The sequence below is a fragment of the Acomys russatus genome, chromosome 26 (genome assembly GCF_903995435.1).
Source record: "Acomys russatus chromosome 26, mAcoRus1.1, whole genome shotgun sequence".
Taxonomy (NCBI): Eukaryota; Metazoa; Chordata; class Mammalia; order Rodentia; family Muridae; genus Acomys; species Acomys russatus.
In genome coordinates, this window is record NC_067162.1 from 11012185 (window position 1) to 11037747 (window position 25563).

The 25563-nt window shown below is 48.7% G+C and overlaps 1 protein-coding gene across 1 annotated transcript in view; it reads left to right on the plus strand.

Annotated features, from left to right (window-relative positions):
- LOC127209651 (voltage-dependent P/Q-type calcium channel subunit alpha-1A) overlaps positions 1 to 25563 on the plus strand; it is a 142966-nt gene that overhangs the window by 103733 nt on the left and 13670 nt on the right. The window contains exons 32-35 of the mRNA XM_051169332.1: positions 9066 to 9216; positions 10550 to 10677; positions 13957 to 14053; positions 17111 to 17216. Of these exons, the coding sequence (XP_051025289.1) occupies positions 9066 to 9216; positions 10550 to 10677; positions 13957 to 14053; positions 17111 to 17216 (482 nt within the window). The remainder of the gene's footprint in view (positions 1 to 9065; positions 9217 to 10549; positions 10678 to 13956; positions 14054 to 17110; positions 17217 to 25563) is intronic.

A 25563-nucleotide genomic window follows, 5' to 3' on the forward strand; every position in this document is an offset into this window, starting at 1 on the left:
CTTTTTTTTTTTTTTTTTTTTTTTTTTTTTTTTTTTTTTAACAAAGCATACAGCAAGATCCAGGCGACCCAGCAAGTAAAACCAAAGTCGTTTCTGTCTTGTATCCCTGATGTAGGTATTGACTTTGTTTCACCCCTTTGATGGCAACTACTTCACAAGCTGATGTGATCAGCCAGTGGGCTCAAAGGGGACACGGAAGATTCAGAAAACAGGAGCCCTTGCTCACTAGCTACTTTCAATAGAAAAAGACTGTTTCTCACAATCCCCGCACCATCTTAGCCAGCATATATTGACCATTTCAAGTTTTTTTGTTGTTGTTGTTTTTGTTTTGTTTTTTGAGACAGGATCTCTCTGTGTAGCCTTGCCTGCCCTGGACTCTCTTTGTAGACCAGGCTGGCCTCGAACTCACAGAGATCCACCTGCCTCTGCCTCCCAAATGCTAGGATTAAAGGCGTGCGCCACCATGCCCGACTTGAAGAAACTATGAAGTTTCTAGTAACAGGAAACTTGTTATAATAAGTGATAGCTTAAGCATGGTTCAAGGTAAGCCCCTCTTCCTAAAGAAAAGACTATTTGATCAACCCAGCCCAACTGGATTGTGAGGTTTTTCACCCTAGACAGGAAGTCCACTCTCCTGACCAGGAGTTTTGTCTCAACACACATTTACTGTTTGTCTTGCTTAGGGTCACAATTGCCTTGACGAAATACCATGACCAAAAACAAGTTGGGAAAGAAAGAGTTTCTTTGCCTTGTACATCATGTTATCACTTAAGAAAGTCAGGGCAAGAACCTGCAGGCAGGAGCTGATGCAGGGGCCATGGAGGGGAGCTGCTTACTGACTTGCTTCCCCTGGCTTGCTCAGCCAGCTTTCTTTATAGAACCCAGGACCATCAGCTCAGGAGTGGCCCCATCAACAAAAGGCTGGGACTTCCCTGCTCAATTGCTAATTAAGAAAATGCCCTACAAGCTGAGCATGGTGGTACACACTTTTCTTTAATCCCAGCACTTGAGAGTCAGAGGCAGGCGAATCCCTCCAAAAAACCAAAAGAAAGAAAATGTCCTACAGGCCTGGCTACAGTCCAATCTTACCAAGGCATCTTCTCAGTTGCGACTCCCTCCTCTCAGGTGAACCTAGCTTATATCAACTTGACACAAAAGTAGCCAGCACAAGAGCCCATGAAGGGTGTTGCTTATTGGCAGAGGGAGGCAGATCTCTGTGAGTTGTGAGTTCGAGGCCAGCCTGGTCTACAAAGTGAGTCCAGGACAGCCAAGGCAACACAGAGAAACCCTGTCTCAAAAAAACAAAACAAACAAACAAAAAACCCCAAACAATAACAAAAAAAGAAATATTATAAGAATATGTTTTCATTTTAATCCCAGGTGTGGGGATACGGGGCTGCTTCTCAGGAGCTGTCTATGATTTGTCTAGTGCCTGGTGGGGGCCATGATTTTGCCAGCTGCAGATAGTTTTTGCCCTTTTGTGACATTTGGAGTTCTGGGGACTTTTCAGACAGTATATAAATGCTAGGGCCCTGAGAGGCACAGAGGGTTATTGGTGACATTGGTCACGCTTTAAGTAGTTGTGAGCAAAGAAGAAGAAATTCAATCTCCTGACAGTGAAGTTCATACTTGCCCCAAGGAGCTCAATGCCCCTAATCAGCAGGAAGCAGTCTAAGATAACACCCCCTTTCAGACCCCTGACTTTATTCAGGGATCTCTTTCCTTTTCTCTCTATCCTTTTTCTCTCTTAACTAGTGTTAGTGGGTTGAAAGGGAAGAAGAAAATGAGTGAAGGGTGGAAGAAAGAACCCACAAAGTAGTAAGAAACCAGGCTATATACCCTCCCCTACCCTGGAACCCCCATCTCCAGTCCACCCTCCTTTTTACTTAGCTTCTCTGGGTCTGTGGATGGTAGTGTACGTGTTGTTTACTTTGCAGCTGATGTCCGTTTGTGAGTACATACCATGTTTGTCTTTCTGAGACTGGGTTAATGGAGGCATTTTCTTAATTGAGGTTCCCTCCTCTCAGATGACATTAGCTTGTGCCGAGATGACATAAAACTATCTGGCACACTGCTATTTTACTATTCTCTCTGCTGAAATGGTAACTCTAAAGCTGTTTGGGAAATGAGTCAAACATCAGGGCCCCCAGAACACTTTGGCATATATCTTAGTTGGGTGTCTTTGCTATGATGAAACACCATGACCAAAAGGCAAGTTGGGAGGAAAGAGTTTATTTGGATTATAGTTCCATATCACTGTTCATCCTCCAAGGAAGTCAGGACAGGAACTCAAACAGGGCAGGAATCTAGAGGCAGGAGCTGATGCAGGGGCCATGGAGGGGTGCTGCTTACTGACTTGCTTCCCATGGCTTGCTCAGTCTGCTTTCTTATAGAAGCCAGGACCACCAGCCCAGGGATGATGACACAACCCATAATAGGCTGGGCCCTCCTCCATCGACCACTCATTTTAAAATGCCTTACAGCCTGATCTTATGGAGGCATTTCCCCAACTGAGGCTCCCTCCTTTCAGATGCCTGTAGTTTGTGCATCAAGTTGACATAAGATTAGCCAGCACAGCATATCTGATCCCTGACAAGAATGGGGCTGCTGCTGGGCGGTGGTGGTGCACGCCTTTAATCCCAGCACTTGGGAGGCAGAGGCAGGCAGATCTCTGTGAGTTCAAGGCCAGCCTGGTCTACAGAGTGAGTTCCAGGACAGCCAGGGCTACACAGAGACACCCTGTCTGGGGGGGGGGGGGGGGAAGGCGGCTGCTAAGCAGCACAAAGATATTTTTGGCTTTTAGCAAAGAAAGTTTACTTTGGGCCTTTTTACCCTAAACTGCCTCGACAATTTCTACCTCCTGTTCTTACCACCTCCACCCCCACCTCTTGAAGAGATCACCCTGAGTGCTACTGCGAATTTGTGGCGACAACCAATCTGGCTCCTGCCAGCTGAATTTGAGGAATCAAGTTTTGAGTTACCCATCCAGAGAGCACATCTCCCCTCCACTGTCAGATGCAGGGAGCAAAGAGACCTTTGACTGGTCTGTGGAAAGAGATGTGGGGAAGAACTAAAAGAAGAGCCTGGGCAGGGGACCAGAAGCCATGTCCAGATCAAAGTCCCCTCACTAAATGGGCTCACAAGAGCGCCCATCTGGCAGGCCCGTCCTCACTTTTCTCTTGGCCTTAGCGACCTGACTCAACAGTGATGACCGCAGGATCTGTTTTCAGGCAGCAGTTCAGATGTTGGATTGGCTAGAATCACAGTGTAAGGGCCTCCCAGATGGCGCTAGAGAGTGAAAGAGAAGAATTTTGATTTGTTTGTTTGGTTGGTTGGTTTGGTTTTGGTTTCGTTTTGTTGTTGTTGTTGTTGTTTGTTTGTTTGTTTTATGTAAGTCTACCTCTCCAGGCTTCAGGTAGGTTCTACAGTGAGTCAAAACCTGAAGTCTCAACTCTGAGCAAATGAGCTAGGCATGGTGATGCACGCCTTTAATGCCAACACTTGGGAGGCAGAGACGGGGAGGATCTCTGAGTTCGAGGCCAGTCTGGCCTACCAGGTGAGTGCCAGGACAGCCAGGGCTACACAGAGAGACTCCATCTCAAACAAACAAACAAACAAACAAACAAACAGGAGGCTGGAGAGATGGCACAGAGGTTAAGAGCACTGGCTGTTCTTCCAGAGGACCCAGGTTCAATTCCCAGGCCCTCATTGGCAGCTCACAACTGTCTGTAACTCAACTTCCCGGGGATCCGACACACTCACACGGACATACATTCAGGCAAAACAACAATGCACATAAAATAAAAATAAACAAATCATTCAAAAAAAAAATCTAAGCAGCACTTGTTTGTTTGAAACAGGGTCTCAGTATGTAGGCCTGGTTGTCCTGGTACTCTCTATGTACACCAGGCCTTCAACTCAGCCTCTGCCTCCCAAATGCTGGGATTAAAGGTGTGTGCCACTGCGGCAGCAAAGTCTTTGTTATACTTTTTAAAAAAGACTTATTTATTTATTTGTTTATTTTATTATGTATACAGCGGTCTGTCTACATGTAACGCCTGCATGCCAGAAGAGGGCACCAGAGCTCATTATAGAGGCTTGTGTCATGTGGTTGCTGGGAATTGAACTCATGACCTCTGGAAGAGCAGACAGTGCTCTTAACCTCTAAGCCATCTCTCCAGCCCCATTATCTTTCTTCCTGGGCAGTAAAGACCCATAGATAGCCAAAATTAATCACTTTCTTTGTTTCTTTTTTCTTTTCTTTTCTTTTCTTTTTTTTTTTTTTTTTTTTCCTCTAGTCAAGCCCAGTAGAGGGTCTGATCCTCAGGGATCACTGCTTGTGTTTGAGGGACCTCTGGCTCCATTAATAGTTGCTCCATTTTTGTAAGGACAAATGGGAGACCTTGCTTGAACACAGCTTCACTAGGCACAAAGAGGACTCTTTCCTCTGCGTGGACACCTCTGGAGGCTGGAGGCTGGTTAGAATCAGTGAGTGGGTCTCCATGACCTCCCTGAGAGCAGGCGACTTCCCATGATTACAGAACATATTTAGAGATGCCCCACAGTGCCCCAGAATCTAGTTGACCTTGGAGGCAAAAGGGGAAAATACTGACTTTTTAATCCCTCTGCCCATACCAGTATAGGCCTTCAAGTATGACTACTGAACACCCAGAGGGGTCAGTTACACCAGTCAAGGATTTCAACTACTGTGCATGTCTGGACAAAAGCAAATCACTTTGTATATAAGAAACATATGTTACATCCAGGCGGTGGTGGCGCACGCCTTTAATCCCAGCACTTAGGAGGCAGAGACAGGCAGATCTCTGTGAGTTCTCCTGGTCTATAGAGCAAGTCCCAGGGCAGCTAGAGCTGTTACACAGAGAAACTGTCTCGAAAAACAAAACAAAACAAAAAAACCAAGAAACCTAGATTAGCCATACATGTCCGTCCTTTAAACCAGTCTTTGTGATCATCAAGAGCAGATCAATAGCATCCTTGATTTAAACAGACATTTGACATTGATGTATTGAACTTTGACCTTAGAAATGTCAATGTTATCTATATAGTCTCTAAGAATCATTTACAAACCTGAACTAACTAACTAACTCAGACTTTTGTAAATTACATGGGCTTCCTAGTTTTCTTTTCTATTCTGGAAACATCCAGCTATGTTAGTCTTCATGCATAAAGCTTTCTTTACTAAGACCATTTCCATTTTTGCATCCTTCTAACATTTTTTTTGACCTATCTTTTTTTTTTCAAGACAGGGTTTCTCTGTGTAGCCTTGGCCGTCCTGGGCTCACTTTGTAGACCAGGCTGGCCTCGAACTCACAGAGATACACCTGCCTCTGCCTCCTGAATGCTGGGATTAAAGGTGTGCACCACCACCACCCAGCCTATCCCCTTCTTACAAGGTTCTAATGACAAACGGAAGTTCACCCTGTGGGACCGAAGACTTTGTAGGGCTTACTTACAGATTTTGACTGAGGAGTTGCTGACAAGAACGTGGGTTACCTGAAAGGCACACTGGAAAATCCTCACTCAGTATGGACAGTGCCTTTCCCACAGCTGCATAGGTGGAACCCTCTCTCTCTAGTCTTCCCCTGTCTTTATACTCTGGCTCCTCCTCAAGACCTCAAGGCCAAGTGCAAACCTGTGGCAGCTGACTGGGAGGCGGGGCAGAGGGGGAGGGGGTGTGGCGGGGCAGGGAGGGCTGGACAGTGAGGGTCCAGTGACCCTGCCCATGCCCTCCTCCTATGAAGGAACATCAATGGTTAACAAGTTCAACTGTGAGAATCTTTTAAAAGATTTATTTAATGTGCATGTGTGTGTGTGTGTGTGTGTGTGTGTGTGTGTGTGTGTGTGTGTGTACACCACACGCATGCAAGAGCCCTCAGAGGTCAGAGGAGGAGTGTTTTAACTTAAGCGGAGGACAGAAGGGCACTGCGGGATATGTTAAGACTTTACTAGCAGCCGGGTGTGGTGGCGCACGCCTTTAATCCCAGCACTCAGAGGCGGAGGCAGGCGGATCGCTGTGAGTTCGAGGCCAGCCTGGTCTACAAAGTGAGTCCAGGATGGCCAAGGCTACACAGAGAAACCCTGTCTCAGAAAAAAAAAAAAAAAAAGACTTTACTAGCAGCAGGGGCATGGGCTTCTGACAGACCCAACTCCCTGACAGCCTAGCCGAAACACTTTTACTGTTACACAAAAGGCCTTTTATCAAAGTCAATTCCCACATACCAAAAACTCCTATCTGATCTGGGAGTCGTGTGAAGGGACCATTACCTAAGCAATTAGCAGCCATTACACGAGAATTCCTGGTTTGCCAGGGATGTGTACAACTGAGGTCGTATACAAAGAATGGCTCTGAAAGTACCAAGGAAGTCCTAGATGACAGCCGCTGATACGTTTGCAAAAGATTGCCGCAAGCCTAAGTGGCAGCCGCTCCAGGGCAAGTGCCTGGTGCTGTGGCTCTTCTAAAACCCCTCTGCAGAGCACCACGAGGGTGCTGGGAAGGGAGCCCTGGTGGCCTTGCTTTTGTTGGTGGCCCTACTTCATGATCACATCATTGCCCCCCCCCCCTTACTTTCCTCCAGGCCCTCCCCACGCCCTGTCTTACTCTTTTTTTTTTTTAATGACCTTTTTGCATATTATTTATTTATTTATTTATTTTGGTTTTTTGAGACAGACAGGGTTTCTCTAGGTAGCCTTGTCTATCCTGGACTCATTACACCATTGCCTGGCTCATTATAGGATTTCCCACTCCTGTCCTTATCTCAACCCCCCCCCCCCCCCCCCCGTCCCTAAGGAGAGGATTTCTGGGATCTAAATTGAGAGCCCAGTGAGCCCCTTAGGGATGGCACCCCTCCTCTGGGAACAGCTTCCTGAGTGTCCTGGCACCTACTGTGCGTGCGGTTCAGTCTTCCTGGGCCATTTCCCGCTTTAACGAGAAACTTTCCATCCTGGGAGCCTTGCCAGCCCACTTTACCTGAGACCCTGGGAGCCACCACAACATGACAGGGCATGTGTCTCCCAGGGGAGGGAATCTGAACATCTCCCAGGTGGGTTTGAAATTCAAGATAAGCCCTCAAATTGTCAGAAACAAAGAATAACCTCCATGTTCCATAAAGGAACATACCAACAAAGTGAATGGAGCGTGGCAAGGCCTTTTTTTTTTTTTTTTTTTAAGAGTATGGGCCAAACTCCAAACTAGTCTAGCAAGCACACCAGGACCAAAATGGCCTCTGTCTTTTATCCTTGACATGCGGTGACAGTATCCCATCCCACAGGTGTGAGCTTGGCTTCCACAATGCGACACGATTAGCTAATTGGCACAAAGAGGGAGGTTCAGAAAACATAATGCCTTGTCCAGCCAACTTCTTATGATTTTATTTTTGTTTGCTTGCTTGCTTCCCTCCCCCCTGCCCCTGCCCCCCCCCCCCCGCTGTTTTTTTGAGACAGGGTTTCTCTGTGTAGCCTTGGCTGTCCTGGACTGGCTTTGTAGACCAGGCTGGCCTCGAATTTATAGCAATCCACCTGCCTCTGCCTCTCTGAGTCCTGGAATTAAAGGTGTGTGCCACCACGCCCGGCCAAAGATAGCAGTTTAGCTTATTTTTAATTTTTTGACTCAGGGTTTCTCTGTGTAGCCCTAGCTGTTCAGGAGCTAACTCTATAGACAGACTGGCCTCAAACTCAAGATTGGCCTGCCTTTGCCTCCAAGTGCTGGGATTAAAGGTATATACCACTATGCCTGGCTAGATGTTTGGTTCTTAATCCTGGCTGCATGTTCTGAGCCAACAGACGCTGGCCGAGTCCCCCATGTTGCACAGAACCTAGGATACAGCCAAGATGGTGGCAGGGGGGAAAGTGAGAACACTTCCCTGTCGGGAAGGCCATTGGTCAGCTAATTGTTGAGGCTGTTAAAGATGACAGGACAAGGTTTAAAGGGAGTGAAAACCCGGCTGCCATCCGTCCCAGCACACAAGAAGAAGAGGCAGGCAGGCAGGCAGGAGAACTGAGAGCTTGAGGCCAGCCTAGGCTACATAGTAAGACTCAGTGAGAGACACGGAGAGATCCTGGGAGGGACCGTCAAGCCAGGAAGTACAAATGTCCTGAGGCAGGAACATGGCTGCTACATTTGAAAACAAGAGCCTGGCACGCCTAGAGCAGCAGCCTGGAGACAAAGCACTAAGACATGGGCCTGTGGAGGGAAGAAAGGCTTCGAGTCACAGATGGAATCCCCAGACAGTCACCGCCACCAGGCTCCACTCCAGCCCCATCGGTCACCACCTCCCGGGGACTTTCTTTCACATTTTTCTTAGATTTATAAAAAAAAAATTTTTAGAGACGTATTTATTTATTGTGTATACAATGCTCTGCCTACATGTACACCTGCAGGACAGAAGAAGGCGTCATACTGGATTGTAGATGGTTCTGAGCCACCATGTGGTTGCTGGGAATTGAACTCAGGACCTCTGGAAAAGCAGTCAGTGCTCTTAACTGCTGAGCCATCTCTCCAGCCCACATTTATAAAATTTTAGTGGGTGTGGCACACCTGCCATGGCACATGGGTGGAGATCAGAGGACGACTCGTGGGAGGGGGGCATTTCTTCCCTTTTGTCCTGTGGGCCCCAGCCATCCAACTTATGGGGGCCAGGCCTTGTGGCAAGAACCTGTGCTCGGGGCTGGAGAGATGGCTCAGTGATTAAGAACACTGGCTGCTCTTTCCAGAGGTCCTGAGTTCAAGTCTCAACGACCACGTGGTGGCTCACAACCATCTATAAAGTGATCTGATGCCCTCTTCTGGTATGAAGGTATACATGCAGATGGCACACTCATCTACATAAGAATAAACAAACAAACAAATAAATAAAGGAACCTATGCTCACTGACCCTCCCACCCCACCTTTACGGCACTTTTAAAGCATGACCTGGGTTATGCACAGCCTTCTGAGCACTTAGGTAAAGGGATGATCCCCTGGGACTTGAGCCCATGACCAACCAGCCCAGAGCAGTAGTGTCCCTTTGGGGCCAGAGCCCAGGTCACTGACGCCACGTATCCTCAGGAGCGCCACAGGGGAAGCGTGGCACAACATCATGCTCTCCTGCCTCAGCGGGAAGCCGTGTGACAAGAACTCCGGGATCACCACAGCTGACTGTGGCAATGAGTTCGCATACTTCTACTTCGTCTCCTTCATCTTCCTTTGCTCTTTCCTGGTGAGTCTGCACAGGTGGAGGGCCGTGTCCTTACCCCTGGCCCCTGGCCCTGACTACGGCCAGTGAATCTCTACAGACTGTGGCTGGGGGGGGGGGGGGGGGGGGAAGACTCCTTCCCTCCCTGCTACTGTCTCCCACATGGTGGTGACATCCGGATGGGTAGCTGTGGGTCTAAGCACTGTAGAGTGTTAAAGAACATCCTCGCTCCATTACTCTGAGCCGGGCCTCCCACAGAGGACCAGGCCTCCGCAGTTGGAACTGGACCCCAGTGAGAATTGAATTTGTCCCTGATAGGAGACTTTGGACCACATCAGGCACTGGCATTGGCTCCAGGATCACATAGCCCCTTACCTCTGAATGTGCCATCTCTCTCAGGCTTTGCTTCTCTCTCTCTCTCTCTATCCCCTTCCCCCCCTTTTGCCCCTGGCTTCCACTCTCGTTGGCCTTGTGAGTGCGTTATAGTTATTCTATCAGTATGGCCTAGTAATGTTTATTATCAGGCCTATCATTATTAGAGATTTATTTTTAGTTGTATGGGTGTTTTTATTTTTAAAGGTTTATTTATTTTATCATACAGTATTCTGCCCAAATATGTGCCTGCAAACCAGAAGAGGGCACCAGATTTCATTATCGATAGTTGTGAGCCACCATGTGGTTGCTGGGAATTGAACTCAGGACCTTTGGAAGAATGGCCATTGCTCTTAACCTCTGAGCCATCTCTCCAGCCCCAGGCCTATCATTATTATTAAGGCAGTATTTTCTAACCCACTAGTGATCAATCAAGACACAGACACCTGTTATATTTTAAACTAGCCTTGTCAACCTGGGGCAGGGCAGGTATTAATCCCCTAAACTACTTCCCATAGTGGGGCAGGTACAGGATACCTGACCCAATCCCATGCCTTCTGTTTTTAATAATTTCTGTCGAGCTACCTCCCATCCATAATCCCAAATACTTATGAATTATCATCATCTGGGCCAAATCCTCCATCCACACTGACCATGTGCTTCTCCTCCACCTAACCCATGGCACAACCTTCTTTCTCTAGCTCTTCTCCTCCTTTCTCCCTAGATCCTTCCTGACGCCCAAAGCCACGCCTATCCCATTTGCCCCACCCACGTATGATGGCCTTTTATTGGTCAAACAGGTTAGGCGAGGTACGATATAGGGCACAGAGACAGCAAGCGGTAATTAGCATCAAAATACATCAGACCAACCTCCAACATGAGTGGGTATCTTTTGTGTCTGTGCCATTTGTGCCTGTGTCCTTTTCCTCATCTGGTCCCTTCCTCTTCCCCTTGGGTCTCTGCGTCCCTGCCTCTTCTCCCTCAGATGCTGAATCTCTTTGTTGCTGTCATCATGGACAACTTTGAGTACCTCACCCGAGACTCCTCCATCCTGGGGCCCCACCACCTGGATGAGTACGTGCGTGTCTGGGCCGAGTATGACCCTGCTGCCTGGTAAGGAGGCATCTCAAATGATCTAGCTGTTGTTGTCCACCTCCTCCTGACTGGAACAGGAACTCAGTCAGGTCTCAGGCATGGGATATTGAGTCCTAGGGTTCTAGCGGGGACCTTATGAGTGAGTCCAGAGTGGGAACCATGACTTTTTACACTACCCCAGGTTGAGCACATTCCAACCCTTGCCCAAGTCCCAGCCTTTCTAGATGGTCAACTATGAAGATTTTCAAGGATCCTCAGCCCCCACAACTCCTCTGGTCTCTTAGGGTGAGGCCTCTGGGTGGTAACCAACTTTAAGAACCTCTGGTCTCCATTCACCTGGGAGTGGAGAGGCAGCCCTGCCCACATCCCCTTGGCACATGCCCCAAGGGTCAAAGTGGCAGGATTCGGTTCAAAACTTTGAACAGGTTGAACATTGGCACACGTAGGCAATTGCAGCACTCCAAAGGCCGAGGCAGGAGAATCAGGAGTACAGGGCCAGCCTAGGCTACAGTGACCTTGTTTTAAAAATAATCAGAATAAACAAGGCATGGCGGTACATATTCTTAATCCCAGCAAACAGGAGGCAGGGGCACATGGAGTTCTGTGAACTTGAGGCCAACCTGGTGTGTACAGTGAGTTCGAGGCCTGCTAAAACTATATAATATATGAGACTGTTTTTTTAAAAAAGCTGGGTATGATGTTACACACCTTTAATCCCAGCACTCAAGAGGTAGAGGCAAGCAGAAGTCTGAATTCAAGACTAGCTTGGTCTACAGAGAGTTTCAGGATATCCAGGGCTATACATAGAAACCCTATTTCAAAATAATAATAATAGTTGCTATTATTATTATTATTATTATTATTATTATTATTATTATTATTATTATTATTATTATTACAAAAGAGGCAAGCATGGTGGTGTACAACTGTAATCCCAGTTTTCAGAAGACTGAGGCAGAGCTGCGCACGGTGGCGCAAGCCTTTAATCCCAGCACTTGGGAGGCAGAGGCAGGTGGATCTCTGTGAATTCAAGGTACATTACCCCACTTAAAAATAAAATTTTAGGGCTATCAAGTTGGCTTAATGTGTAAAGGCACTTGCTGCCTAGCCTAACTACTGCATGAGTTCAATCCCCACAAGTTATTCTCTCACCTACACACACACACACACACACACACACACACACACACACACACAGGCTTAGTTAGGGTTTTATTTCAGTGAAGAAGACACCATGGCTATGGCAACTCTTATAAAGAAAAACACTTCATTGCTGCTGGCTCACAGTTTCAGAGGTTTGGTCCATTATCATCATGGCGGGAAGCACGGCAGTGTGCAGGCAGACATGGCACTGGAGAAGGAGCTGAGAGTTCCATATCTTGATCCATAGACAGCAGAAGGGGACTGTGAGGCTTGGTGTAGCTTGAGCATATATGGCCCCAAAGCCTGCTCCACAGTCACAGTGGCACACTTCCTCCAGCAAGGCCACACCTAACAGTGCCACTCCCTATGGGTCAAGCATTCACACCCATGAGTGTATGGGGCCACACCTGTCCAAACCACCACATTCCACTGCCTGGACCCCATAGACTTGTTATAGCCAAAACATAATGCAAGATGCATTCACCCCAGCTTCAAATGTCCCCATAGTCTATCCCAGTGTCAGCACCGTTCAAAAGCCCAAAGTTCAAAGTCTCTTCTGAGATTCATGCAGTCTCTTAACTGTAACCCCCTATAAAATCAAAATGAGCCAGCTCGGTAGCACATGCCTGTAATCCCAGCATTTGGGAGGCAGAGGCAGGCAGATCAATGTAAATTCAAAGCCAACCTGGTCTACAAAGTGAGTCCAGGACAGCCAAGGCCACACAAAGAAACCTTGTCTTGAAAAACAACAACAACAACAACAAAAAAAAAAACCAGACAAACAAAAATTAAAATGGAAAAGCAGATCACATATTTCCAGTACACAGTGGCACAGGATATACGTTACCACTCCAAAACATAGAAGAGCACAGTGAGGAAATACTGGACCAAAGCAAAACTGAAAACCAGCTGGGAAAACTCCAAACTCCATGGGCATCTCCATGTCTGATGTCAAAATGCTTTTCAGGGGCCAGGCGTGGTGGCGCATGCCTGTAATCCCAGCACTCGGGACACAGAGGCGGGCCAACCACTGTGAGTTCGAGGCCAGCCTGGTCTACAAAGTGAGTCCGGGACAGCCAAGGCTACACAGAGAAACCCTATCTCGAAAAACCAAAAACAAACAAACAAAAAACAAAACAAAACAAAAAAACACTTGCTGTCCTTTTGGAGGACCCAAGTTCAGTTCCCAGCACCCACATGGTGGCTATGTCTATAACTCCAGCTCCATGCCTCTTCTGGCATCTGGGTACCCACATACGTGCACATAATTAATATGTTTACTAAAATAAAATGTGACGTTCTAAGAGTGTGGCAGGGTGGTAGACTTGCCTTGCATATTTGAGGCTCTTAGTTCTAGCTTCCACATCTCGGAAAGCAAAAGCCTCAGAGCAGATTACACAGGAAAGGCAGAGGGGCTTGCAACCTATCGCCGGATGACAAGGTTGAGTTTCCCTATCTCACAGAGACCACACACATACACACGCCCACCACCACCAGCTCACCCTCTGCTGGTAAATGGGAGATCACATAGCATCTTAGACTACATGAAGTGCACTGAGGCAGGATTCTAGTTCATTCTGAGCACAGCACTGAAGGAGCGTTGTTGAATATGGGGGGAGGGGTCACCAGTGATCTCTGCTCTACTTCACCTGGCCTCAGCCCTGAGGGACAGGCCCACAAGGAAACACAGAGAGACCTGTCTGTCTGTCCCGTGGCTGCAGCCCCGGACATGCCCTCCTTGAGTCTGACAGGCTTGCGCAAGGCATGGGGCTGGGACTGGATTTGGGGCCCCTTTTAACTTTTCCTTTTTGATTTTAGGTCACTGCAGTGGGATGCTGCCCCCTCCTCTAGGCCATATACCCACCCATACCAGTGTAGCCCATGTAGATGGCAAAGGAAACATGCAGAGGAATTCTGGGTAGAGAGGCCACCACCTAGAACCTCCGACACCCCTCACCCCCTATAAAAGCCTGTCCCTGAGGGCGGGGATGCACAAGTGTCTATAATGCATCAGACCCTTTATTTGTCCCAGGTTCCCACTCCTTCAAATCAGGAGGCCTCGGCCTCATCACCCTGGTCTCACTATGTGCTTGGGGAGCCCTTCTCGTGGGGACCAACCCAGGACCTCCACTAACCCCTCTCTTCTCCTTTCAGCGGCCGCATTCACTATAAGGACATGTACAGTTTATTGCGAGTAATATCGCCCCCTCTCGGCTTAGGCAAGAAATGTCCTCATAGGGTTGCTTGCAAGGTTTGATTTCCACTAAAACCTGCTAGCATCAATTGAATGAGTGTGGCTTGGGGTCTTCCATATATATATTTCATATATATATATTTCTCAAAAAACAGAGCCATCTCTCTCTCTCTTGCATTAAACTAGCGAACTCTTAGCCTCCAGAATGCGGCCATGCAGACTCCACGAAGCATGGGACCATGCAGACTCCACGAAGCATGGGACATACCCCTCTGTTCCTCTGAACATCCTGTGCTTGCTCTTAGCTGAAGCTGCCCCATCCCGTGGTCTCAATGACACCCCCCCCCAAATCAGACGCATCCCTTGGGGGAGTTGCAATTTTGCATTTCCCTACCCCCACCCTCTCCTCGCCACTCCCTGCCTCCTGAAGCCTCCAGCCCTCCTTCCCACCTGCCATGCCCTGTTCTAGCTCCTCTTCCTCACCCAGGCCCCCTCAGAGACCAGCCTCAGCTAAACCAGAGTACTCGGCCCCTCCAACAGTAGGGCCTGCAGCTCTGCACCCACCTGAGCCACAGCCTGGAGCCCAAGTGGAATCTGACTGTTTCTCTTTGCTCTCTCTCTCTCTCTCTCTCTCTTTCTACCTGCTTGTAAGCAGTGAAATAATCATTTTTAATTACCTTTTCTTCCATTTTTTTCCTCCTCTTTTCCATTTGTTTGAAATATCTATTTTATTGTTCTCTGCCTCTTTATTTTTTCGGCTCGTGTGGTTTTTTTTTTTCTTCTTCTTTTTTTCTTTTTTTCTTTTTTCTGTTTCCTCTCTGCCTCTCCCCTCACCCTTTTGGTTCTCTGCCCCACCCACCCCCTCCTGTTTTTTGTTTTTGGTGCTGCCAGGGGTCGCATGCCTTACCCGGACATGTATCAGATGCTGAGACACATGTCCCCACCCCTGGGTCTGGGGAAGAAGTGCCCGGCCAGAGTGGCTTACAAGGTAGTCTATCTTTGCCAACACCGATGTCCCAGAGCTGGGGATTTTTCGGTGGTGACCACAACACCCAGCGAGTCTTCTGCCGACATTCCTCTTCTTTTTTTTCTTTTTTCTTTTTTTTTTTTTTTCTTTTTCTTTTCTCGGGTGACTGAGTCATGAGCATCTCTCGACTCTCAGCAACGCACTGTGTCCTTTCTGATGAGTGTCTTAAGTGTTTTGAGACTCCATTATGGCCAACAAGCCTCAGGGAGGGGGAGGGAGCACCCCAATGTCCTAGCACCCATATGACACACACACCCCCGAGGGAGCCAAATTATTGTCTCTGCCCATCCCGAAACACACACCTCAGGCCCAGGCCAGACTGTGTTTTGTACCTCGAGCCCCTAAGTCTTGGCCTCCCCACACACACATCTGAAGCTGACCTCTGACTTAGGGCCCGGGGGATCCGACATCTCCCACAGCCGAGTTCCCCCCTCCCCCCACCCTCCTTTGCCCTGGAGATGTCTCCCCAGCACCTGAACCATGCCACCCATCTACCCAAGATGCCCCAACATTCCTTTCCACTCCATTGTTTCAGAGCAAGCAGAGCAGGAGGGCTGCAGCTGCCCCTACTCCAACCATGGTGCACCAGTCAGGCCTTGCACGCTGCCTTGGAGGGGCCTGGGGGTTGGGGGGTGGGGCGTGTATGCCAGCTGAGGGGATGAGGAGACGACTGCTGCTCCTCTAGACTTCTGTCCTGGAATCTCCCCCGGCCCTGGAGGACAATCTGCTCCCTCAGTTCATCCTCGAGATGGCCAGGGATGACCTTCAAATCCCATGCCCCAGAAGTGACTCCACAACCCAACCTCCCCATCCATCTTGGACTCCCTCTCTCCTTTCAGTACTAGCCTGTGTGGCTATTTCCTTATCCCTCTCAGATTTCAGCCTCTTCACACAAGTGTCCCTCCTAGCCTGATCTCTATATGAAGCCACCATGCTCCCAGAGGCACCGTTGCGTGCATTTAAATAGCATGTTTTCCACAGAATATTGCTGGGAAAGTGTTACTTTCCTGCTATCTGTGGTTTCTAAGCTCCACCCACTTTGTTCAGTACATACCTGCCCCACTGTTCACAGTGCCCTGTGTTTATTTATCTACTATCCCACTTTCAACCCTAACCTTAGTTCACAGTTTTCCCCACTCTGTGAATCCCCTGGATCCTCCCAAGCCTATGGCACACCAAAGTCCAACATTTCCCCTTCCCAAGCCACCAAGCAGGACAGAACCCCTGTCTGGGACCCGGAATTCCTTCCCTGGGCCTCAGGAATGCCTCCGGCCCCTCCCCCTGCTACTGCACAGACAGCCATGATCCGGCGAGCCCCAACAGTCACTTCCCACGGAGCTATGAATGAGTCTCGAGATTCCGTCTGCATGTGCCCGTTTGTTTCGCTCTGTGTAGGCCTCGCTGCATGTCCACGAGGGGCCTGCGTGGGGAGGTGCCTGCCGCTTCTGAGGATGGAATGCTGCGGCTGGGTGCCTATCATCTGCCCGTTTTGGGCCGAGCCCGGGGGTGGGGGCGGGGAGCGGCGGCTGTGGCCGTGGACCCCACCGCGAGGCTGCTGCACGCTCATGCTGCCGACATCGCCTTCTGCTCTTTCTCTTTGGGTGGAAGTAAAAGGGAACCTTTGAGAAGAACTCTGGACCAGGGCAAGAATCTGGGGCAACATCTCTGGACCTCACATCCCACAGGTGGGATTTAAAACAGAAAAAACAAAACAAACAAAAACAACACCACCTTGGGCTGGAAGTGATGGCAGGCCTTGGCATCCCAGCTACTTAGGAGGCCAAGGCAGGAGGATTGTCATGAGTTCTGAAGACAGCTAAGGGTACTAGCAAGACCTTGTCTCCAACTAAAAAAAAAGGGGGGGAGGAGCAAGGCAGGGTCAGCATCAAGGATAAACCCTGGATTCCTTTGTCGCTCCATACAAGGGAAAGGAGAAATTCTGCAATTCTGCGCTGGCATAGGTGACCACAGAGGGAGTTGCCCTGACTTCAGAGTTCTTCCTGGGGGCTCCCTGGGTCTGGTGAATTTGGCTTGCAAGATACTGCTAGGGCCCAAAAATGACTGTCCTCACCCGGGGTTTTCTGTAGAGACTTCTGCGCATGGACCTGCCTGTAGCAGATGACAATACCGTCCACTTCAACTCTACCCTCATGGCTCTGATCAGAACCGCCCTGGACATCAAGATTGCCAAGGGTAAGGCAAGCTGCAGTCTTGTCGAGGGAGCAGGGTGGACTGTGCTTTGGAGGGGCAGTGAGGGCAGCCAGGGATTCCCACTCCTGGTGGGTGGTCAGAGGGACACTGTCCTCTAGGTCCTCATTCTTGCATCTGTGTGGACATTTAGTGCACAGCTCAGGTGTGCCAGACAACACGCTCCCAGCGGCAAGGATGCAGAAGCTTACACTTAAAAAGGAGAGTCCCTCACCCCAGTCTCTGACGTAGGTGGCGTGACAAGTTCTGGACACTTAAGGGGAAAGGACCCAGGGCTGAGGCCAACCTGTGTGTCTAAAGCCCTGAGGAGCCGGGCAGCAGTGGCACAACGCCTTTAATCCCAGCACTCCAGAGGCAGGGGCAGGGGGATCTCTGTGAGTTGGAGTCAAGGCCAGCCTAGTCTACAAAGTGAGTTCCAGGACAGCCAAAACTACACAGAGAAAAAGAAACTGTGTCTCAACAAAAAACCAAACAAACAAATGAGGCAGGGTCTGCCCCCAAGTCACGTTGGAATATCTCCTAGTCTGTGGAGACAACCCAGTAGGAAGAGGTAGGCTGGGACCTAGGTTAACCTACCTCATGTTACTGTCATGAACTAGCTGGAGCCGGGTGCTTTATAAGGAAGAGACAGGCTGGCGAATTGGCTCAGTAAGAGTGCTTGCCACCGAGCCTGAGCACCCTGATGACCTGACTTCAGTTGCTGAGACTTGGTCTCTCGCTTCCTTTAGGTGGCTGTGGCATACACAGCCTGCCCCACCCCCGTGCACACACACTGGAACAAATGTAACTTTTTAAAATCCCCAAGAGTTCTGGTGGCTCTCAAGAGATGCCATAATTGCTGGGCATGGTGGTGCATGCCTTTAATCCCAGCATTCAGGAGGCAGAGGCAGGTGGATTGCTGTGAGTTCAAGGACAGCCTGGTCTACAAAGTGGGTCTAGGTTTTCAGCAGAGAGCGCAGGTAACATCAGAGCCCCCCTCCTCTCTAGGTTTTTCTTTGAAACAGAATCTTGTTTATTTGGAGCTGAGAGAAGAGTGGAAGGAGAGAGTAAGAAGGGGCCAGATGAGAGGAGAGAGACGTGTGTGTGTGTGTGTGTGTGTGTGTGTGTGTGTGTGTGTGTGTGTGTGTGCAGCAGAGGAAAGCTAGAGAGAGACAAGTGTGTGTGTGTGTGTGTGTGTGTGCAGCAGAGGAAAGCTAGAGGAGAGAGACAAGTGTGTGTGTGTGTGTGTGTGTGCGTGTGTGTGTGTGTGCAGCAGAGGAAAGCTAGAGGAGAGAGACAAGTGTGTGTGTGTGTGTGCAGCAGAGGAAAGCTAGAGGAGAGAGACAAGTGTGTGTGTGTGTGTGTGTGTGTGTGTGTATGCAGCAGAGGAAAGCTAGACTCCACTGGCTCTGTTCAGCTCACGATCAATCCTTTTCTTATTTATTTCTTATTTTCAGACATCTCTTCCTCTCTTTTTTATTTTATTTTTACTTTATCTTATTTTATCGTTTGGTTTTTCTTTTTTCTTTTTTTTTAGATTTATTTATTTATTATTATATTATAGCTCTCTACCTGCAGGCCAGAAGAAAGCATCAGATAGATCTCATTATAGATGGTTGTGAGCTACGACGTGGTTGCTGGGAATCGAACTCAGGACCTTTGGAAGAGCAGTCAGAGCTCTTAACTTCTGAGCCATCTCTCCAGCCCCTATTGTTTGGTTTTTCAAGACAAACTTTCTCTGTGTAGCCTTGGCTGTCCTGGGCTCGCTCTGTAGACCAGGCTGGCCTCGAACTCACAGAGATCCCCTTGCCTCTGCCTCCCGAGTGCTGGGATTATAGGCATGCGCCACCTCGCCTGGCTCTCTTGCTCTCTCTTTTATTTTAATTAATTAATTAATTTTTATTTTTGTTTGTTTTTTAATGTATTTTTATTTCATGTACATGTCTGTAGGTGTCATATTTTGGAGTTACAGACAGTTGTGAGCTGCCATGTGGGTGCTGGGAATTGAACCCTGGTCCTCTGGAAGAACAGTCAGTGTTCCCAACCGCTGAGCCATCTCTCCAGCCCTAATTTTGATTTTTCGAGGCAGGGTTCCTCTGTGTAGCCCTGGCTGTCTTGAAAGTCACTCTGTAGACCAGGCTGGCCTCAAACTCAGAAATCAGTCTGCCTCTCTGCCTCTGCCTCTGCCTCTGCCTCTGCCTCTGCCTCTGCCTCTGCCTCTGCCTCCAAAGTGCTGGAGTGGTACCCAGCTCCCTCTCTTTTTAAAATGTTGAATGATTTTTAACAAGCCCTTAGTTTCTTCTAAATTAGCAATTTCATCATTCCTTCTGTTTGATGCTCTTAGCCCCCAGCTGAGCAGGCTGCCCAGGTCTCATTGTCAGTTCTGTTGCTGGTACTTTTATTTCAGTGCTGACAAAAGACTTTTATGGATAGGAGCAGGGCACTATCAGTGCATGCCTGTAATCCCAGCACTTAGGAATCATCAGGTGGATCTCTGTGAGCTCAAGGCCAGCCTGGCCTACAGAGTTTGTTTCAGGGCAACGAGGGCTACACAAAGAGACTCTAAGAAAGAAAGAAAACAAAATTGCAAGCAGAATTAACAAAATACTAAACAAAACTAGCTAGGGTACCAAGCAATACTATGTTTCCAAATAGCTTCTGCTCCTTTCAATTTGTGTTTTAGTATCTTTGAGCATCTTTTAAGTTTTGTATCTTTTTAATGTCTTTTGTTTGTTTGTTTTTGAGACAGGGGTTCACGTAGTCTAAGCTGACCATGAATTTGCTACGTAGTAGAGGATGACTTTGAACTTTTAATCCTCTTTGCCTCCTCTTGCCTGTTGGGTTCACAAGTGTTGGACAACCACACCTGGTTAATGAAGTACTGGAGACAAGCTGACCAGGACTTAGCACACATGAGACAAGCACTCTACCTACTGAATGTCCACTTTCTTCTTCCTCTTCCTCCTCCTCTTTGTTTGTTTGTTTGTTTGTTTTGAGGCAGGGTTTCTCTGTGTAACAGACCTGGCTGTCCTGGACTCACTTTACACACCAGGATGGCCTTGAACTCACAGAGATCCACCAACCTCAGCCTCCCGAGTGCTGGAATTAAAGACATATGCCACCATGCCTGGCCCCTTTCTTCTTTTTTGATATATTTTATTTTTTTAACATTTTTTTAAAAGATGTGCTTATTATTATTTTATGTGTGTGAATCCTTGCCGGAATGCAGAACAGGCTCTTACTCGGCAGCTGTAGCCATAGCTGGCCTGGAGCTGATACGGTCCCTCAGGCTATCCTTAAGCCCATAGAGATCCTCCAGCAGCCGTGGCTTGAAAACCTTTGTTCCCAGCACTTGGGAGGCAGAGGCAGGTGGATCTCTGTGAGTTTTAGGCCAGCTTGATCTACAGATGGAGTTCCAGCACAGCCAGGGCCCCACAGGGAAACCCTGTCTCAAAACAAAACAAAAAGACAGACAACAACAACAAAAACCATAGAGATCAAACTGTCTCTGCTTTCTGAGTGCTGGCTGTAAAGACATGGCCACCAGATCCAGCTGGACTTACTTAGAGTCAGATTTTATTTTATGTCCATGAGTACACTATCTTCATGCACACCAGAAGAGGCCATCGGATCCTATTACAGATGGCTGTGGAGCCACCACGTGGGTGCTGGGAATTGAACTCAGGACCTCTAAGAGAGCAGCCAGTGTAAGCACTGAGCCATCTCTCCAGTCCTAGAGTCAGACTTTTATTGTCACTCTTGTTTGTTCATTTGTGTGTTTGTTCAATTGGGTCTCTACGTAGCTCTGGCTTTCTTAGAACTCACAGCTGGGCTCAACTCACAGAGCTCCTCCTGCCTCTGCCTCTTGGGATTAAAGGTGTGGTCCCATTCCCTGCTGGTAGTGGTGTCCTTTAGTCTCTGTCTGAGGTCAGCTCCCTAACTCCAGACCCTCAGCCATCTTAGGTTTGTCTGACAGGAATATAAAAGAGCAAGGTGCCGAGTGGCCTATCTCCTCTCAGTGTGCTCACAATCTACACTGTAAGATTACAGCCATGCCTGGAATGCATATGCTGTTTTGGGCTTCTCCCCGGAGGTCACTGCCTGCTGTGGGAAATTCTCCTGACACTTTTACCCTGCAGACTTGGGGAAACTCATGGCTCCTTCTGTGGCATTGGCATAAGGAGGCTCTCAGATGACGTCTCAGACACTGAAAGAGGCGATGAGAAAAGGGATAAGCTGACTTGCCCCTGTTGCCATGGTAAATGACCCAGCAGAAGGAGCTTGGGGGAGAAGGGATTTATTTCAGTTCACAATTTCAGAGGGATATAGTCCAGCGTGGCAGGGAGACAAGTCCTCAGGAGCAGGAGACTGGCTGATCACCTCCGCACCCAGGAAGCTGAGACAGTGCCAGAAATGGGGCTCACCCACCAGCAGCCCACCTTAAGAGGCTCCATCTTGAAAAAGTTCCATAACCTTCCCAAACAGCGCCACCAGCTGGTGACCGAGTGTTCAAAGACTGCACTACAACAGAGAACATCTGACAATCGGAGCATAATAAACCAATGGGCGGTGGCTGGCCACTCTTCTGGAGACTGGGTTTCAATTCCTAGCATTCACATAGTGACTCACAGCTGTCTGTAACCCCAGTCCCAGGGAATCTAACGCCCTCTTCTGACCTCTGTGTGCACCATACACACACAATGCACAGACATACATGCAAGCAAAATATCCATACACACAAAAAAAATTTTTTAATTTTGTTTTGTTTCTTTTCCCAAGGCAGAGTTTCTCTGTGTAGCTTTGGCTGTCCTAGACTTGCTCTGTAGACCAGGCTGGCCTCGAACTCACAGAGATCCTCCTGCTTCTTCTGCCTCCCAAGTGCTGGGATTAAAGGCCTGTGCCACCACGCCTGGCAAAATAAAATGTAAAACAAACAAAAAGGGATAAACGCCAAAGGTTTTACCTGGTAATCAAAAGGACATAAGATCAAATATAGAGGTGAGGGGTAAGTGGCCACAAAAGGGACAGAAGACAGCCCAGGGATAATTTTGGCTACTGATCTGCAGCACTCCAATGCTCCACAATCTTGTCAGTCTGCATGAGTGTGGCATTTTCAGGAAACCTCATTTTGCAGGGGACACCCTTCAGCCTCTTTCACACCACAGCAGGGCCACATCGCCCAAGGGAAAACAGGCTGGCAGCTTAGACCGTGGAGCATGGCAGTGTTCTGAGTCTGGCAGGAGAGAGAGAGGACCCAGAGACCCCTCAGACTTGAGGCACGGGCTACCAAAGGATGGAATAGCTCTGTCCTGATTCAGACAAGAAAGGAAGCAGGCCTTGGAGAGGTTGCCTCAGACTTTCTGAGGCAATGAGCAGGAGCTGAGAGACTGTTATCCCAGCCCCTTGGCAGGCTGAGACAAGAGCGTCACAAGTTCAAGACTAGCCTAGGCTACGGTGTAAGCTTGGTCAGTTTAGTGAGACTCTCTCTCTGAAGAGACCTGAGGTGCAGTTCAGTGGTGGTGAGCACTCTGCACATTTCAGACTGCGTCCAGCCCTAGAACAGCGGTGACTCTTTCCCCTAGACACCAGTCCCGAGGTTCCTTCCGTCACTGCAGGAGACAGAAAAGGTCCCGAGGGACAAGGACAGAGACTCTGAGGCAGAGTGGGTGCCTTAAAGCCACAGAAAATAGAGTAGCCAGCCAAGTGAGCAGGCACATGCCTATGGGCTCAGTACTTAGGAAGCTGAGACAGGAAGATTATGCTTCAAGGCCAACCCAGGCTAGAGAGAAAGGGGGGGGGGGGGGGACTAAAAACCCTGTGTTATGAGAAAGACCATGACTATAGGAGCAGCCGGAAGAGGAAAGAGCCCCTCCCTTGTCTGGCACCCTAAGGGTTCTAGACCACAAGGCAAGTTTTACTTGGTAGGCAGTTGGTTACAGGTCTCTCACTGTTTAAAGCACAGGTTCAAGCCAAGGCACGCATCTTTAATCCCAGCACTCAGGAGGCAGAGGCAGGTGGATTGCTGTGAGTTCGAGGCCAGCCTAGTCTACTTAGTGTCTCCAGGACAGCCAAGGCTAACACTGAGAGACCTTGTCTCCAAAAAACAAACAAACCAAAAAACAAAAACAGGTTCCGCCAAGCATGGTGGCACACACCTTTAATCCCAGCACTTGGGAGGCAGAGGCAGGTGGATCTCTGAGTTTGAGGCCAGCCTCGTCTACAAAGTGAGGTTAGGGCAGCCAGAGCTATTACACAGAGAAACCTTGTGAAAAGGAAAAAAAAAAAAAAAAAAAAAAAAGCACAGTAACAGGTGTCAGCCCTCTAAGCTAGTTTGCTATTTCCCAGCTACTTGCCTTAATCATTGCTGTCTGGGTTGCTTCTGATCTGTCAGGCCAGCCCTCATGGCCACGTGCTCATGGTCCACACTGCCTCAGGGTGACTTCCTTCTCGCCAGCTTCCTCTCTTCCTGCCTCACCCCTCTTCCCCTCAGCCCTACGGTCCCTCTCAGACCCCAAGCCTGGGAACCTAAGTTCCACCCACCTCTCTTCTGCCTGGTCACAGGCTTCAACAACTTCATGAACCAAATTTAAATTAGACAGAGCAAGGTTTGCACATAAAGGCAGGTGACCCTGAGACTGTGCTCTTCTGGGTAGCAGCCAGATCTTGGGGGCCAGTGATTAGCATTAAATAGGGAGCACCAGACCAACCCCCAACACCCTGCTGCCCATCTCTTGCTTGCGGATTGGGGCTATGTTGATGAAAGTCCCTTAAAGATGGCCTGAGGAAGCTAGGTGCCATGGTACACACCGGTGAAGGCTGCCATGGAAGGATTGTGAGTTCCATGCCAGGCTGGCTGTTTAGTAAGACCCTGCCTCAAAACAACCGAAGAAAGGATGGGCTCGAGAAAGACTCACTGGCCCTACTGTCTTAGCCTTGGGTGACAGAGTGAAGAGAAACATGGAAGGTCTCTATAGCGTTAACAGATCCTCCACTGTGTCCACACCTCAGACCACATCACAATCCTGCCATCCCAACCTGAGCCCCAGTGACCCCTGTGGCTGGGATGAGGGACTAGAAACACGATACAATAAAAGTCACATTTCACAGCAGAGACACCAGGGCGGAGAGGGCTAGCGGCTTCTGTCAGGTGTGACAGAGTAGCCCAGGCTCCTGTCACAGGTCACTGGGTTTCTTGTCTATGTTCTATTATTGATGATATACTCCAAACTGGGTAAGAGAAGAGGTCTATTTGGCCTTGTAGTTCTGAAAGTCCACGGGTCTCTTCTTTTCTTTTTCTTTTTTTTTTTTTTTTTTTTTGGTTTCTCGAGACAGGGCTTCTCTGTGTAGTCTTGACTGTCCTGGACTTGCTTTGTAGACCAGGCTGGCCTCGAACTCACAGTGATCCGCCTGCCTCTGCCTCCCAAGTGCTGGGATTAAAGGCGTGCGTCACCACGGCCCGGCTTCTCTCTTCTTTTCTTTATAGCTACCGGGATGTAGCCACCGAGATGCTACCAAAGATCAAACCCAATCATCCCCTGCCTCTCAACATTAAACATTGCTCGTGTGTGTGTGTGTGTGTGTGTGTGTGTGTACATTTGTGAGTGTGATACTAGTGTTAGAACCCAAGGCCTTGTACATGCTAGGCAAGTATCTGATTTTTCATTTATATTTATTTGGGGTGCTGGGGATGGAACCCAAAGATCTGTGTGTACAAAGCAAACGCTTTACCGACTGAGCTGTATCCCCAGCCCTTCCTTTGAGATGGGGGCGGGGGGTGTCTCACTAAGTTATCCAGGCCAATGTTGAACTCATTTTATAAGTCTGTGATTCTGGAAATCCAAGCATGCAAAGGTCACGTCTACTCACCAAAGAGTCCTGGGCAACACGGGCATCCAGCCGTCTCTCAGGATCTCCGCCCTCCCGTGCTGGCGTACAGCCATGCACAGCTCTTTCCGTGGCTGATGGGCATTCAAACTGAGGTCCTCATGCACAGACAGCACATTCTCCTATCCACCAAGGCATCTCCTTAGCCCCAGACCTGGACTTCCACTCCCCTGCCTCAGCCTCCCTAGTGCCAGGATGACAGGCTTACAACAGTAGGCTGTTTTTACAGTTTTTGTGTAGTGGAGGCTAGCCTAGAACTTCTGACCCTCCTGCTTCCATCTCCCCTGCTGAGTTTACAGTCATGTGCCACCATACCCAGTTCTGTCTATTCAAATAACAGTTGGTGTGTGGCTCAGCAACACTTTCCTAGTATGTTTAAGTCCTGAATTCAGGCTCTAACATGCATGCCCCCCCCCACACACACATCAATAAGAAGTTTTTTTGTTTTTTGAGACAGGGTTTCTCTGTG